Source organism: Galeopterus variegatus, unplaced genomic scaffold, assembly GCF_000696425.1.
Source record: "Galeopterus variegatus unplaced genomic scaffold, G_variegatus-3.0.2 Scaffold2861, whole genome shotgun sequence".
Lineage (NCBI taxonomy): Eukaryota > Metazoa > Chordata > Mammalia > Dermoptera > Cynocephalidae > Galeopterus > Galeopterus variegatus.
This window is the reverse complement of record NW_007728972.1, coordinates 212,932-229,997: the sequence shown is the minus strand read 5'-3', so window position 1 is coordinate 229,997 and position 17,066 is coordinate 212,932. Positions and strand designations below refer to the sequence as shown.

At 33.2% G+C, this 17,066-nt stretch overlaps 1 protein-coding gene across 1 annotated transcript in view; it reads left to right on the top strand.

The window, feature by feature from the left end:
- KMT2C (lysine (K)-specific methyltransferase 2C) overlaps positions 1-17,066 on the top strand; it is a 180,843-nt gene that overhangs the window by 28,064 nt on the left and 135,713 nt on the right. Inside the window, exons 3-5 of the mRNA XM_008583232.1 lie at positions 6,113-6,275; positions 13,820-13,991; positions 15,848-15,962. Coding sequence (XP_008581454.1) covers positions 6,176-6,275; positions 13,820-13,991; positions 15,848-15,962 — 387 coding nt within the window. The 5' untranslated portion in view covers positions 6,113-6,175. The remainder of the gene's footprint in view (positions 1-6,112; positions 6,276-13,819; positions 13,992-15,847; positions 15,963-17,066) is intronic.

Sequence of the window (17,066 nt, the reverse complement as noted above, 5' to 3'; positions counted from 1 at the left end):
TATTCTCATTGATTTGTAGTATTCTATGTGAGAGTACCATAATCTATCCACTTTACTGTTGGACATTTTGGGGCTTTTCAATTTGGGGTTATTATGAATTATGTTTTATGAGCATTTCAGTACATGTCTTCAGTTAGGCACTGAGAATTAATATTTTATGGATTTCTAATCCAAAAATAGCTATCTTATTTTCTTATTTTTTTTATTACCTGAATGAAAGTGATTAGGTAAATAACACAAAGTATTCAGTATGTTCTTATAATCAGTTAATGGAATTTGCCTTTATTACACATATCTAACTAATTATGAATTCCTTGAGTTCAATTTCTTTCACTTCCTGTCTCTGTAAGCTTGGGCAAGGAATTTAACCTCTCTCTACCTCATTTGTAAAATGAGAAATAATGATATCTGCCTAAAATGGTGATTGTTAAACTTGAATAAGGTAATTCTTGTAAAGTACTTGGTCTAGTTGCTGGCAAATAATAGTGCTCTCTAAAACTTGCTTATTAAGCATATTTTAATGGACAACTTTATGCCTTCCTTAAATTATGAGTGTCTATAAATTGTCACTGTCTACTTTTAAATTGCACTGATTTTTATAACTTATAAGCTTTATTTTTATATATCCAGGATGCTGGGTATTTGTAATTCACATTGGTGGTTATTAATTTTATTTTTTGTCATTTGATTGTCTCTGTGTTTTTACCATATAAAATTCTTAAATTTTTATGTAGTCAGATATATTCATGTTTTTATTTAGGTTATTTTGAAGATTATAGCTATTAGGGGCCTATTTATTTAGGGTTTTTACTTTTACATACATAATTATTTCTATTACACAATAGGTAGAGGACACATTTGTGGACTCAGATTGCTTGCTGCTCCTGTATAATCATAGTAAAATCTCTCTGAGACTTAAACACATGAATCTCATTGATAACATTTTCTAAAAATGATATTAGGATGGGTTTACTTCCTTAGATAACTAATCTCAAGGATTATGTATTGATTCTTACTGGCTTGACTTTTTAAATCTAGCTTTATTTTTATTCTTTGGTCTTAAAGTTTCCCATCTTTAATGCTGTAATTTTTCCTCTGAATACCACATTTGCCACATCTCAAAGAATTTGATGTTTCTTAATCATTTCAAAATAATAATGCTTTTTTTTATTTAAAGAAAATCTCTACTGTTATACAGAAGAGAGTAGATTTTTCTAATGGATAGATTTTGGAATTTATCCTTTATAGCGTGAATTTCTCATTCTAACTGTATTAGGTCTAGGGACAGACTCAGGTACTAGGGTATTTTAAAAAGTTTGTGGAAAAATAGAATTGAAAGATAGTGCGAATGTTTCTGTGAAGTTTTTGAAGTACCCTCCTATCTGCTTTTAGTGAATATGACTTAGGAAATATCTGCTTTTTTGAATATGTTGACATTTCTTTATGGCCATTTCTGTATGGTGAAATTTTTTGAAGATTCTGTGTACATTTGAATAGAGTATGTATTCTCTATTTTTGGAAAACAGAGATCGGTGTTTATTTATGTGTCTGTTTGAATCAACCTGATCATTGTTAGTAAGTTCTTTATTTTATATCTTTTTAATATCTTCATTTAAGAGCTATGTTAAAGTCTAATCTATGTATGTATTTCTACTCAACTTTGCTTTTTATATATCGAAGATGTTTATTAGGTATATAAACTTTGTTTCTTCTTCTGTTAAAATTTACACTATAAGATAACTTATGTTAATATTCACTGCTTTTTAGTTTGAATTCTATTTTTCATTGCAATCAATTTTGCTGTACCTGCATTTTTGGATAGCATTTGTCTATGTTTTTTTCTTGTTCCTCAGCTCTTTATTTTTGAATTGCATATGTTACTCTGTGTCATTTATATATATTTATATACACACATATACACACACACAAATAAGATGTGTGTTTTTAAACATAAAGTTTGTGTGTGTATTGAGTATATTTTGAATGTTTTGAAAGTTGCTTTCTTTTAATAGAGAATATAACCTGTTTACATTTATTATCTATGGACTTGAATGTTAGCTTAACAGGCATTAAAATTTTAGTTTTAAGTTATTTTCTTGTAGATCTTAGAAGATACCCCCCCCCCCCCCCTTAATGTTACACACAAATAAGATGTGTGTTTTTAAACATAAAGTTTGTGTGTGTATTGAGTATATTTTGAATGTTTTGAAAGTTGCTTTCTTTTAATAGAGAATATAACCTGTTTACATTTATTATCTATGGACTTGAATGTTAGCTTAACAGGCATTAAAATTTTAGTTTTAAGTTATTTTCTTGTAGATCTTAGAAGATACCCCCCCCCCCCGCTTTAATGTTACTAACAAGAAGTGATGTCTGATTCCCCTTTCTTTGTAAATGACCTGTTTTCTTTCTCATGGAGCCCTAGAATTTTCCCTTTATTCTTGTTATCTTAAAATTTTGCCAATGTTTCTAGGTGTGGTATGTTTTAATCTGAAGCTGGTGTTTAGGGTCTTTATGGAGGAATTGTGATAGAAATTAAGAATGGGTACTTTGGTAGAGATACAGAGATCAATGGAACAGAGGCAAAGCCTCTTTGTATTTTAAGTCCCTCATCTGTTAAATGGGGATTATGCTAAATAAATGTTAGCCCTTGTTATTATATATTTTCATTAATAATTTCTGGGGTTATTATCTCTCTTCTAATTCTTTTCCTTCTGGTACTCTTGTTAAACAGATACTGGACTGGCTACCTCACTTTTCCATGTCATTTTGCCTTTTACTCTTAATTTCTTTGCTATTTTTTTTGTTGTTGTTGTTGCTGTATTCTGGGAGAATCCCAGCTAACTAATAAAAAGAAAAGGTTGGTGAAGGTTAAAAACAATTTTGGAGTATGGAAAGTCTAGTAATACTTGATATTTCTTAGAGCACCTAGTCTAAAACCATTGCATAGTTGATACTGAATAAATACTTGACACTTGAATGAGCTTTGGAATATCCTTGAACTTCTTGTTACTGTTTTATCACACAACTTAATCTCTGAAATTTTGTTGATTCTGTTTTGTTTTGTATTATTGATTTTTAAAGTTTATTTTTTTAAATTTATGTATTAAAGATTTATTTTGAGAGATTCTTGTACTCTAGTTAAATAAAAGTTTAGAAAGTTTCTCAAACTCATTCTTAAAATTGATATGAGCTCTCATTGAGATTTTTTTATGTGTTCTTGTATTAATGTCAAAAGATATTATAACACTTTACTTTTTCTTCTCTCTTTTGTTTTATTTAATGATTTAAAAAAGTAGAAAACAATAAAATGCTACCTAGGAGTTTAAAATATTGATTCAAATAAATAATTTAGCTGACACACCATTTAATAGCAATTTACCATTTTCCCCCAATGTTAATTAGCTTTGTAACTCATATGTACTATATATTATTATAACTTGTTCTGATGTGTGGTATGTGAGAATGCTGGCGTTAGAGAAGTTCCCTATGGAAATTTATTCTTTAACATTTTCTACAGTTTTACAAATACTTTTTATTTGGTTTAAGAAGATACATTCCATGGATAAATGCATGTATATAGCATATATTTTCTTTTAATGCCAAATTTTCTTCATTAGCTATGTAATTAAACAGATGGGTTTAAAAGGTTCACTTAAATGCAGTTAGTGTTTTATTTCCCTTCCTTTATTCCCTGGAATCTTTATATGATTTAATAAATTAGTATTTGGATATATTCCAGTACTTTTCATAGTAGTTTAGCTAATGTCGTGTAATATTTCTTATAGCAGATATGATTAAGAGAACATATTGGTGTTTCTAAAATGACATAGACATTGGGAAAAGGATCAATTTAAATTATTTTTTCCTCATTATGTACTTAAATAAAATTCATTATATTTTATTTGCCAAAATTATTTTTAGTCCAAACGCTTCTGCACAACTTGCCATATGGTATCAAAATAAGAGATTCTAGATTTTAACAGTTTAGCAGAAATTACTTTGTTATGTTAAAGAGTTATTATTAAAAAATTATAGCTGACTGATTGCACTTTGTTTCCTTGACAGTTTCTTGGCCTTTCCAATAGGACACTCAGACTACCTAGGTGTTATAATTGTGGTTAATTCTGGGTTCTGTTGATATACTAAACATATTTAGATACCTTCGGAAGTTATAATATAAAAATATAACCTGCTTGAAAAAGCTGGTTATTACATTGTATCAATGAAGAAAAATAAGGCTTTCTTTATTTATTTTCTTTTGTCTTTTTAATGTAATAACACCTTGAGTACAAAATTTGAAATATGTATTAGTCTGTATGCTTGTGGACATTATATAAAATTAAAATGTCACAAATATAACTAGTGTTATGAGTTGTTTAAAATTTACAGTCGTCTGTTGACTTGCACTCAAAATGTTCAGAAGATACACCAAGAGTCACTAAGCTTCCTTATCGGTTCACTGCAGTGTTCTAATGATGAGGAGGAAGAATTTGAGATATGTGATGTCTTATGTAGACTTACACATCAAAATTTTGGAAATAATTATAGTCATGCACTGTGTAACAATGTTTTGGTCAACGTCTGACTGCATATATGATGGTGGGCCCATAAGATTATAATACTTTATTTTTACTGTACCTTTTCTGTGTTTCAATATGCTTCAATACACAAACTTACCATTGTGTTACAGTTGCCTACAATATTCAGTACAGTAGCATTCTGTACAGGTTTGTAACCTGGGAGTAATTGGCTATACCATATAGCCTAGATGTGTAGTAGGCTTTGCCATCTAGGTTCGTGTAAGTGCAGTCTGTGATTTTTGTACAATGACGAGATTGCCTAACAACACAGTTCTCAGAATCCCCGTCATTAAGTGATGCATAACTGTATAATTTTAAAAACGATTATATTCTCTGATTGAATCAGTGTATTAGCATGTGAAGATATTCACACAGTAATGTTGGCAGAAGTCCAACTGTGTCTATTACGTGAGACTTCAGTTGTTTCAGGTAGGCTATTTATAAGCCATGCTTACAAATGTAATTGCCGAAAGTGAAGTCTATTTAGTATATGTGAATTTGAATACCTGTTTGTTAGGGCTTGTCTGTGTCAAGCAGCATTCCTGGTGCTGTGGATAGAAGACAGCACAATCTGGTGCCTCTACTTGAGGATCTTGGACTAGGATGAAAAAAAGACAAATAAATAATTACCATGTAATAATATAAATGCTAAAACAGAAGTATGTATAAGATAGATAGTTAGGCACCTCGTACAGGGAGAGATTTTATACTGTACTGTGCAGGGCCACCCAGCAAAGAAAATGATACCCAAAGTGGGCTTGTGAGGAGAAGAGTTTATTAATCATTGTAAAGGAAAGTTGAATAAGTAATTGCAGCATTTTAGGTAATTTGTACTGACTTCTTGAGTGTTCAGTTGCCCTAGACTTCCCTTGTTGTTTGTTTGGGGCTTGTTTCCTTGCTTTTTACCACTTGAGGAGAGTGAAGGCAGGTTCAAATAGAAAGGGAAAAGATACCTAGGTGACTTAATTTTTCTTCACAGTCCCAGCTTTTGTAAAGAAACTTGAAACAAATTCCTATAGTGAAGTATGTAGATTTTTATGTGTGTCTTTAATAATATAGTTGTGTCCCATTAACTTATTTTATGATTGACTTGTTTATTTCATATTGATTTTCAGGCAGGGTGAAAAATAATAATAGGTCTTACAAATAATATATGTTCCACTTATCTGTTTTGGTTGGGTTTAAAAATTGTTAAAGTAACCCTCAACTAGAACCCTGCCCTTAACTATATTACTATTTGTTTTAAAAAAAATCTTTAGCTGTATGTTTTTTACAAAAGTAAATAGGAAAAAAAGTGAAATGCTAACTTCCTAATTTGAGTGAGAGGATGAGTTAGTAGTATTCCAAGCACTGAACTGAGTACCTTAAGTTTTATTATTTCTGACTGATCCTTTCTTTAGTATTTTGCAGTTTCAAATTGTTTTATTAGTAATGTACAAAGACTTTTAAAAATAACTTTCTAGCCCTACATTTGAATGTTCCTTTTCAAAGTTCTATAAAGAGGTTTCTCTCCTTTACCCCCTTTTCAGCGATGTGCATTTTGTAAGCACCTTGGAGCCACTATCAAATGCTGTGAAGAGAAGTGTACCCAAATGTACCATTATCCCTGTGCTGCTGGAGCTGGCACTTTTCAGGATTTCAGTCATTTCTCCCTTCTTTGTCCAGAACACATTGACCAAGCTCCTGAAAGATGTAAGTTTACTACAGATATATTTTAAAAATTTTATCAATGCCTTTACATAAAATAACAAATGTTGTAAGTTCCCTAAGCATTATTCATCTTTTATTTAAAGGTAGTATTACATAATCTTCATAATATGAGGGATCTTTAGCAGAGGTCCTTGGGGGGGGAGGCATGCAATCTGTTATTAACAATTTCATTGAAGTTAAATCCAAAAAGTTATTTTCTCAGAAATTCAAAGATAGTTTGCTTGTTTTTATTCTCATTAAAAAAATTTTAAGCTGCCATAGAAAGATAGAAATACTAAGTATACAATATTTCTAATATGTACTATAAAGTAATTCATTAAAAAGTTAAAAAGTGTTTAATCTCTTTAACACTAAAAAACCACCCTGTTGGAGAATAGAAGGTGTTCATTCAGGTTTTATTTCAGGATATACACTAAAAAAAGGACCAAACAGTTATGAAATTCTTGGAAATTGTGTAGCCCTGATAGCCACGATAGACATGTTAGTGTTTCTTCATGATTTTATCTTGATTATCTGTAATCTGTAGTTGTGCTGTTTTTCTTTCTTTTTCCAAACAGTATTTATAATTTAATGAAAATGTTTAAATGTTTGAAATTTATGTTATATAGGAAATTATAACTTTTTATTATCTTTATTATTAAACAACGATCTACACTTTTTCTTACTATATGGGTTTTCAATGAGCATGTATGTTTTGGGCTCTTTTTTCCCCTAGTAAATTGAATTTCCCCAGTCTCCTTGCAAAATCTCCATGATGTTTTATGTATTCTTTTTTATGTCACCTCTTAGTTACCTAATTGTTAAGTTTTACCTGTTTCTTAGCAATGTTGATAAAAGATTTTTTCCTATCTTTTCCAGGTCTGTGAAACATAAATGTAGCTACCTTAGGCTTAAACTAAAGTTTAAACTATCTCAAATACAGTTAGACTATATGATCATTACTTTTTGTCTTTGTTCAGTACATAATTTTATCTTCAGTTAGAATTATTTTTTGTCCACATATGTAATCGTATTGCCCTTAATAACTATATAGACATAAATTATAGGTAGGGCAAACTGAAATTTCAAGTTTTATTTAGGGTGGTAAGTAAGGAATTTAAAGGAATCCAAATGTTTTGGATTGCACAGTGTTAAATCTGGGAGAAAAAGAACATTCATGCACAGCAACTGTTAAGGGCATTATCTATGTAGTGAATTACTTCAATAAGTGCATAAACGAAGATGTCAGTCATCAGAGTTGATTTTGTTCTGGGTGGTATAACAAACTCTGCCAACTGAATAAAACAATTTTGTGTGTATAAGAATCTGAATTTTATTCATCCTTTTGTATTCAGTCATGGCTTTAGTGCTCTGTAAACAATATGCAAACTTTTGTATGAATATGGATCTAATGTTATAAATGTTATTACTTAATGACAGTGCTACTTTCTATTGACTGCTGTGTTCTGGTAGTGTATACCCTCATTTATATGTCAGTGAGCATAAATCAGTTTGTAAAATAATAAACTGTTAAGAACTGAGGTGAGATGATTTGCCATCATTTATCATGCATATAGTGAAAGGTTCATGCTGGCAATATAAAGCTAAAAGATATACTGAAATTATAGGTACTATGACTTGTTCCAAAATAGACTTATGGAGATTCATAAAAATACAAGAACAATAGGATAAAATAAAATTTAAAATAAGTAAGGAAATTGCCTGTGGGAAATACTGATAGGATAAATATGAAGGTAATGGTGAAACTGATACTGAAAATAAATGCGTACTTCCTAGACATAAACCACAGATATGGCCCCAGAGCTTTCCAGCAATGAACACAAAGAAGGAAATACGAACACTTACCTGACTAGTAGTATATATAACAAGAATTCACTTGAAACAGACTGGTGGGTAAGTTGACACTATATACTGCAGTGAAAATTGTCTTAAGTGATTGCCTTGCAGTATAAAAATAAATCCCACAGGGCTGTTTTTTATAACACCCCTCAAACTAAACCAGTGGTATAAAACCAAGACCCAATTGAATAAATTCTGTTCATTGGGATCTTTAAAGAATGTGGTGTAAATACACAGCTCTCTGACCATCTGTCTTAATCCAAGGATATAATTTAGAGAATATTGCAGATAGAGTGTGTTGCTGCCTTTATTAAATCTTTCATAAATATTTCTAGCTATCCTCCCTGTGTGTCATGACATGAGGTACTTTTTATGATTTTAAAATGGGGATATCTTAAATTGCAGTGTTGTGAAGTTTAAATGATAATAATTAATGGAAATCACATAGCATTGTGCCTTATATATTAATTGCTTTATGAAAAGGTAGTTATTTTTAGCTCTAAGGCTAAAGTTATGAGGATAATAACATGTATTGAGTGTACATTATGTTGCTGGTTAAGTACAGAGCAATGTACTGTGATAGATGGCTGGGTTGACATCTTTTTATGAAAGTAGACAAATCTAACAAAAATATGGATCTCATTAGAAAGAAATCCCACCAAAGAGAGTATCTGTGAACATGGCCAAGATTCTCAACCCAAAACAATTTTCGGGTGCTTTGTCATAGGTAAATGGCTGATCATGGCTACAATGTTATTTTCATGATGATGCAAGGATACACTAACCTTTTCTGGGAATTTTACACTAAATATCCATCTAGAAGATATAACCAGATAGACTTTCTGAGTGAGAAAGCTGAATGGCAGGAGGCAGGTGTGCAAGTTCAGAGGAAAGAACATTCCAGGTAGAGGGAACAGCTACTACACAGGCCTTGAGGAATGAGCTTGGCATGTTCATGAACAGACAGCTAGACAACGTACCTAGAAGAACATAGTAGCTTACTAGGGAGATAGTAGAGATAACATCAAGGTGAACAAAAGCTAGATCACCTAGGCCCTTGAAGCAAGGGAAGGAGCTTAGATTTTATTCTGTCTGCAATGGGAAGTCTCTGTAGTGTTTGGCATGGGAATGCTATATCTCTTGATCCATTCTCCAACCCCCAGTGTGTGTTTACTTTCATTACTTAACTTAAACCCCAACCTGTTTTCTGTGGTTGTCTTTGTATTTCTTGACACTAAGTCCTGCTACTTTTCTGTTACTCCTGACTTTTTTTCTTAGGGACCTGCCAGCTATATGGGCCAGCTTGTTTAGATAATGTCCATGATTTACTTTTTCTTTCTAGAGATTCCATATGATGGGCAAATCACCCTATACGGTGTCCTGCCCATAATGAAAACTGGCAGATGACAGGTGTTGTAATGTTGGTGGAAGTTAGCTGTGCTGATTTGGTTCTTCTTAAACCAATGCTATATGGCAACACTTTGACTTTTGTTGTTCTTCATCAGTGCTTTTATTCTTATGAAGTTTCACCTTCCACTTTGACCAAGTTTAAGGATCTCTAATAAGCTACCTTCTCATTTAAGCTCAGTGTTTTTGTCTTTTTTTCCCCCCAAATCTCTTTTCATAGCTGTCCCGTAGGAAATGACTTTCTCCAAAGATTATCCTTCTGTTTCTCCCTCTTTTCTCTTACCACAAGAACGTTGTTCACCTTATTTCATTTAGTTTCTTTCTTCTATGCCTCTGCTGGCACTTTCCCTTACACTTTTGTGTATACTCAGATACTCTTCACCTTCATTGATTAGTAGTAAAGTTTGTTTAGGAGTTAATATTGATTGTAGTAAAGAGCATAATCTTTGGAGCCAAACAGAGCTGGATTTTACTCCTGTCCTTTCTTAAATTATCTGTAGCTTTTCACGCCATCTATTCTGCTTTTCCAACTCAATGTCTCTGTGTCCTGCAGACATATGTGTATGTATATATACATATACTTATTTCTGTCATGGCACAAAAGCTACCAAGTAATGTCATCTTCTTATACATGACTCCAAAAGGCTATTTTAGTATTTCTGCACATATCTTCTCCCTGACTTGGGGAGAAGATTGGAACCAACCTCCTTCTTTCTGTAGTACTTTTTTCTATTACTGTATTTTACATAATTCATAGTTAATGTTTTGGGGTTGGATGTATCACCAGGATGTTTTTCTTTGACTAAGTTATTACCAGTGATTTGCAGTAATCAAACAACATGACAGGATTGTCATTAAGAAATTGCTGGAAAGTATCAGAATAAAAAGTGATCTCTGCAACAGTAATATACAGAGTTGTCTTATTGCAGAGCGCGATTTGTTGTATAGAACAGTGCTGTGCAATAGACATGATGTGAGCAATATGAATAATTTTAATTTTTCTAGTAGTCATGTTACAAGAAGTTAAAAGAAACATTTGAAATTAATTTTAATATATTTTATTTAACCCAATATGCCAAAATATTAATATTTTAACATGCAGTCAATATAAAAAATTTTGAGACACTCTTTTTTCTGCCCACTTTTTGGAATCCGGTGTGCATTTTATATTTCCATACATCTCCATTTGGACCAACACATTCACGTGGATAGTAGTTACCATGGCAAGTTGAAGCATCAGAGTAGCAAACCCTGAGAGTTTCACAGAAGCATTTTAAAAAGTGTTCCTGGAAAAGTATAGAAAAGAAAGATGAACTCAGTATCTGATAATCAGTAAAGTATTTTCCCCAATTTCTAAATTTTTTTAGGGTGGTTAAAAAAATCACAGATTAGTATTTAAATGTACATAACCTGAAAGGTAAATTCTGGCACTCTTCAATTGTATTAAGAAAAATAATTTACCCTGTTATGTTCTTTCTATCAAAAATGAACTTATTTATGGCATTTCCATTTTTAGATTAATGATTTATTTTAAGTGCCTATCAATGAAAGAACCATTTAAAAGTGACTTTAGTAGCAAGTACTTCATTTAAAATATATTTCATAAGACTTGATTCATGTTAGGCATTTGGGGTTACAAAGTTGAAAAAGATAAGGTCCCTGTCCTTCAAGTATTCATAGAATTGTATTGTAATCGATTGATTATATAACAGAAGTTTCTTCTAAGCTCATGGGGAAAAGGAATATTTCACAACTAAATGGGTATTTAGGGAATATATTTGAGCAGAGTTTTGAAGGCCTCTTTGGAATAGGCAAGGGGAATAACAAAGGCACAACATTTCAAGCTGAGGGGAATTTAAAAATGTATAAAAGCACAGAGGCATTGAACAGCATGTTGTGTTAGGTGCACAGCAGACCAGTTGTGAGGGGTTGGTTCTGATATGAGTTGGAAAGGGAAGTAAGGGCGTTTTTACCTCATACTAGAAAATTCTGACTTTTTAAATTCTTTTGGATGAAAAGGAGGTGTTGATGGGTTTTTAATTTTAGCAGAGCATAACAATTAGCTTTACATTCTTGAAAGGATTGCTCTGGATGTATAGAAGATGACTTAGGAGAACATTACTGTAAAGCAGGGACGATTCCATTTAGAAGACACTGCAAGTAGCAAGGCAAAATATGATGGACTAAACTGTAAAAATGGAAGAGTGATGTATAGAAAGTGGCTGGATGTATTGGGTCAGGGAAGAGTTAGAGAGTCAACAACAATACTAAGGTTTCTACCTTTACCCATTCTTTTGGGAGAAAGAAAGAAAGGTTTTAATTTTTTAAGGAAAGTTTCATTTTGGAGCTGTTGGGTCTTTGAGTGTTTTTAGAACATGTGGCTATTGAGCTCCAGTAAGACTTGACAATAAAGGTTTGGGGTTTAAAAAAGAACTCTGGGGCTAGTAATATGGATTTGAGCATCATGGTAGCATTTTTTGACATGGGAGTTGATGTGATCACAATGGGAAATGGGAATTAGAAAAGAAGGATCAAGATGAAATCCTAAGCGACTTCAGCATTTAGAGGGATTGTAGAGGTACAATAACAAAAAAGAAGGTATGGGGAATCTAAGGAGAAATCAGATTGCCATTTTAGAAGCCAAGGAAAAGGAGATTTTAACATGGGAGTGGCTAGTAATGGAAATACTTCAAAGTGCAGGTAAGGAAAGGTCTAAAGGTAACCACTGGATCTTATATGATCAGTGGTGGCCTCTTTATTTTTATTTATTTATTTATTTATTTTCCTTTTTGTCTTTTTTCGTGACCGGCAACGGATCGCAACCCTCAGTGTCGCGCCCGTACCGGACCGGGACCAGCAACGGGATCACAACCCTCGGTGTTGCTCCCGTACCTCGCTCAGCCAGTGAGCAGCCGGTCTGTACGTGGGATCCGAACCCTCGGCGGGAGTGCCGCCGCGCTCCCAAGCGGCGCACTGTAGCAGTGCGCCACCAGGCCGGCCCCAGTGGTGGCCTCTTTAAAGTGGCTTTTCGGTGGATGGTGGGTGCTGAGCCCACCTTTGAAATAAGTCAGGGGTTCAGCCTATAGTATAAATTCCAGGGCTTCTTCCCCTCAAGCTAGGAATGGTCTTTACATTTTTAAAGGACTGTAAATAAAAGCAAAAAGTCTATATGACAAAGACTGCTGTGGCTCATAAGCCTAAAGTATTTACTGTCTGGCCCTTTGCAGAAAAAGTTTGTCAAATCCTGGTGTAAGTAAAAGGAATAGATTATTACTCTGTTTCAAGATGCTTGACTGGGAAAGAAAGAAGGTAAAAAGTACTTTCAGCCAGAGAGGAAGAGATAGGACTGACCAACCTTCAAAAACAAAAAGATTCTTATACTTTGTGATACTTGCTAGACATGGGCGTATTTTATGTATTTATCTAAAATTGTTATGATTTTCATATCACATTATTTTTCTTACATTGTTAATATGCATGAGTTTAACTATATATTTGGCAAGTAGTTTATTCTTACATTTATTTTTTGTTTTAGATGATAAAAGAGCTGTTAGAAAGAACCTTTTCTTTTAATCCCCATTTAGGGATAGATGGTATCCATGATTATATGGATTTTAAAGCTTTTACAACTGGAAATTAATAGCAATGAATGTAGAATTAGTATATGAAGTATTGTATTTGTGTATGAATATGTAGCTTCCGTTTTTAATGTTCCTCCCATAATAAGACATTTTCCAGTATTAAAAGACCCTCATTTGATTTGAATAAAGAGTCTGTTTAGGCTTAAGAAGCACCTTAATCTAATTGATATTAACATTTCTTAATTTTGTCTCTTGATTTATCTGATTTTGTAAATTCAAAATATATTTAGCAACCAAATAAAATGTTTATTTTTACACTCACTGCAAAGCGTCGCTCAATTGATATTCTCCTTGTTTGGTTCTTTGCAGCAGGCATATATTGAGCATTAACTAGGTGCCCGGCATTGTCATTGGTATTAGGGATATAAAATTAAATTAGAACTACTATGGTCTCAAGTAGTGAAAGGCACAAATAATTGTAAAACTATATGATTAAATTCAGTATGGTTAAATTTACATTAAATACACTAAAATATTTTCATTGAGACCTCATTCTGATTGGATATCAGTTCAATGTGGATAATTTCAAATGTCTGAAAGATTTACCACGCAAATTCCCTTAAAGTGATTTTAAACTGTAAAGTCAGAAACATAATAAATTCTTAAACAACAATTTCATTGTTTTACTGTTAATTATAGCAAAGGAAGATGCAAACTGTGCAGTGTGCGACAGCCCGGGAGACCTCTTAGATCAGTTCTTTTGTACCACTTGTGGTCAGCACTATCATGGAATGTGCCTGGATATAGCGGTTACTCCATTAAAACGTGCAGGTTGGCAATGTCCTGAGTGCAAAGTGTGCCAGAACTGCAAGTAAGTTTTAATTTCAACTCAAAGGTGTGTATTGAGTTTAAGAAAAGACCCTGTTATTAGGTGCTAAAGGTTTGTGTAATATGATAAAGGTTGTTCATATAGCAGCTATATTCATTCAAACTGACTTCACTATGCTTTAAAAAAAATTACTAGGTATTTATTTACATTTATATTATTTTGAAAGAAGTCTAAACAAAACTAACTTTAATAATTTAGATTCCTCTGGTTGGTTGCCTAAAAAGCTAATTTAAACTTGCCAACAATTTTTCAATGAAAGATATTAGCAATTTTAAATAAGTATTAGAAAAATATGGCAGCTCTTCTTGAGGGAGACTGGGGAGGAGATTTAATAGGAAAATAAACCTCTAACTACAGAAATTGGTTATTAGAGTTGAGCCAAAAAATCAGTGATGTGATTGAAATTCCATTCCAGGAAGGACAGTTCCTGCCAAGACTATTATTTTAACAAAATTTATAACTACTTGAAAAACAGTTACCTTTAGTAGATCCTAGTCACCATGATTCTAAAACAAAGTATTGTGTGGCATTTAAATATTTGTAATGGGGTTATCTTTTCCTATTTTTGTATTTCATCCCTTGGTCATTTCTCCAGTCTTCCTGTGATTTTTATTCCCCCATGATTTTAATTAGCATGAAAATGTGGGGATGTTACCAGCATCTTCCGCCATCTTCAAATTGTTTACAATCTGAGAATTTTTATAACCAGTAGGAATTATGCTCAGCATTGCCATGATCAGTTTGTTTTATTAGTAATTAGATAACAATAAGCATCAGTATCCTAGAGTTATGTAGAATAAATAGGATCATGTGTCTTCATATTTTGGCAAAAATTAGATAAAATATCAGTAAACATTTATTTGATGCCTTGTATCTGTGCTCAGTTTCTTGGGAAGGAATAAGAGAACTTAAAGTATACTTTTCCTCCAAGATCTTGCCATGTAGCTGAAAAGATAAAATATGCAACTTTATATGTAGAATTTGTTGAACTGAGTAATAACTGGATGCCAACTGACCCATCTTCCTGTTTACTTGTGTTTATTCCCAGGTTTTATTCAGAGGTTCCTCTCTCAGCAATTCTTGCATTCCCCATTTTTTCTTCCCCCCACCTCTTGAATTAAAATCTTAGCACACAAGGGTGATTAATTGACATGAATTAAGGCAGAGATCATGCTGCAGGGCAGGGGCCCCATCTTTGGGGTGAAAGAGTGTTTTGAGAAAGGTTTTAGGTTTGCAACTATAATTCTTATTATGACAAGATTATTATTCTTAATACATACTGTTTAGCCCTTACTGCTTAGTGGACATTTTTAAGCTCTTGAGCCAGCATTATGTTTAATTCTTACAATAGTCTTTGATTATTATTCCCATTTTATACTTGAAATTCAGGGAGCTTAAGTCTCAGTTATTAAGAGTCACACAGCTAGGAAGCAACAGTCTGAATACAAATACAGGTCTGATGCCAAATTTGATCCTTTTTTCATTGTATGACAAAGTCTTCCCAATGCACTGTTTTAAGATTTGTGCCTAGCAGTTATAGCTCTTTCCCCCAAAAAGGATGGGCATCAGATGTTTGAAAAGTATAGATCAGAGGTCATTCATCTTACCTTAACCCTCCTCCTTTGTAGGAATCCTAAGATGACTAAAGGGAGTGACCTTTAGTCAGCACTGAGTAAGGGTAACCCTTTAGTGACTCACTGTAGGGTTACCTCCATCATTGTCTGTGGAGAGGTGTTCGTGAACTGTGCAGTTCCCTGGACTGATTCTTTTCATGATGACTTATGTTACAAGACATAAGTTTAAAGATAAGGCATCATTAATGCTATCTTATTTTTTAGACAATCGGGAGAAGATAGCAAGATGCTAGTGTGTGATACGTGTGACAAAGGGTATCATACTTTTTGTCTTCAACCAGTTATGAAATCAGTACCAACCAATGGCTGGAAATGCAAAGTAAGTTGTTTATTTTTTTAAGAAAAATATCCTCTGTATGTTTTATAGAGAGAGCAGAAAAATCAGATATTTATTCAAATCTGTACATTGCCAGCAACTTTTTAAAAATTAGCTTTATTGATGTATAATTGATATACAATAAACTATACATATTTAAAAGTTTATAATTTGACACATGTATAAACCCATGAAATAGTCATCATCTTCAAAATAATGAACACAGTCATCACTCTCAAAAGTTCCTGGTGCCCCTTGGGGATCCCTCCTTCTTGGCTGTTCACATTCTTTTTTGTCTTTCCAGGCAGTCTGCTTTCTTACTATAGCTTAGGGTTCACTGCCTAGAATTTTATACAAGTGCCGTCATATAGTATCTGATCTTTTTTTGGTCTGGCTTCTTTAACTCAGCATAGTTATTGTGATATTCATCCATATTGTGCATATCAGTAGTGATTCCTTTTTATTACTAAGTGATGGAGATACCACAATTTGTTTATTGAATCTACCTATTGGTGAACATATGGGTTGTTTACAGTTTGGGCTATTATTATTATTATTTTTTTGTCTTTTTTTTACTGACCGGTAACGGGATCGCAACCCTCGGTGTCGCGCCCGTACCGGGGACCGGCAACAGGATTGCAACCCTCGATTTTGCGCCCGCACCGCGCTCAGCCAGTGAGTGGGAACCAGTCTCCACATGGGATCCGAACCCTCGGCGGGAGCGCCATCGTGCTCCCAAGTGGCGCACTCTCCAGTGCGCCACCGGGCCGGCCCTGGGCTATTATTAAAAATGCTGATATGAACTTCTTAACTAACATTTGTAGGTGCTTTATGGCTTAGAGATTGTTTTTCAATGATCGATTTATCAATTGTCCCAGAAACCTTCTGAAATAGGTGGTATCTTCATATGAGGAAACTGAAACACAGAGGTGTACTTTTAAAATCTATTAATTTATGATTCAGGGTTAAAACACATTGTATTTTGCTTGATTAGCTTGTAGGTTTTTTACAGTTATTTTATATGTACACATATCTATGTTGGTATGTGTTTGCGTATATACTTGCATTAAATATTTGGAATCTCATATGCCGCTTTTGGGTCTCTCC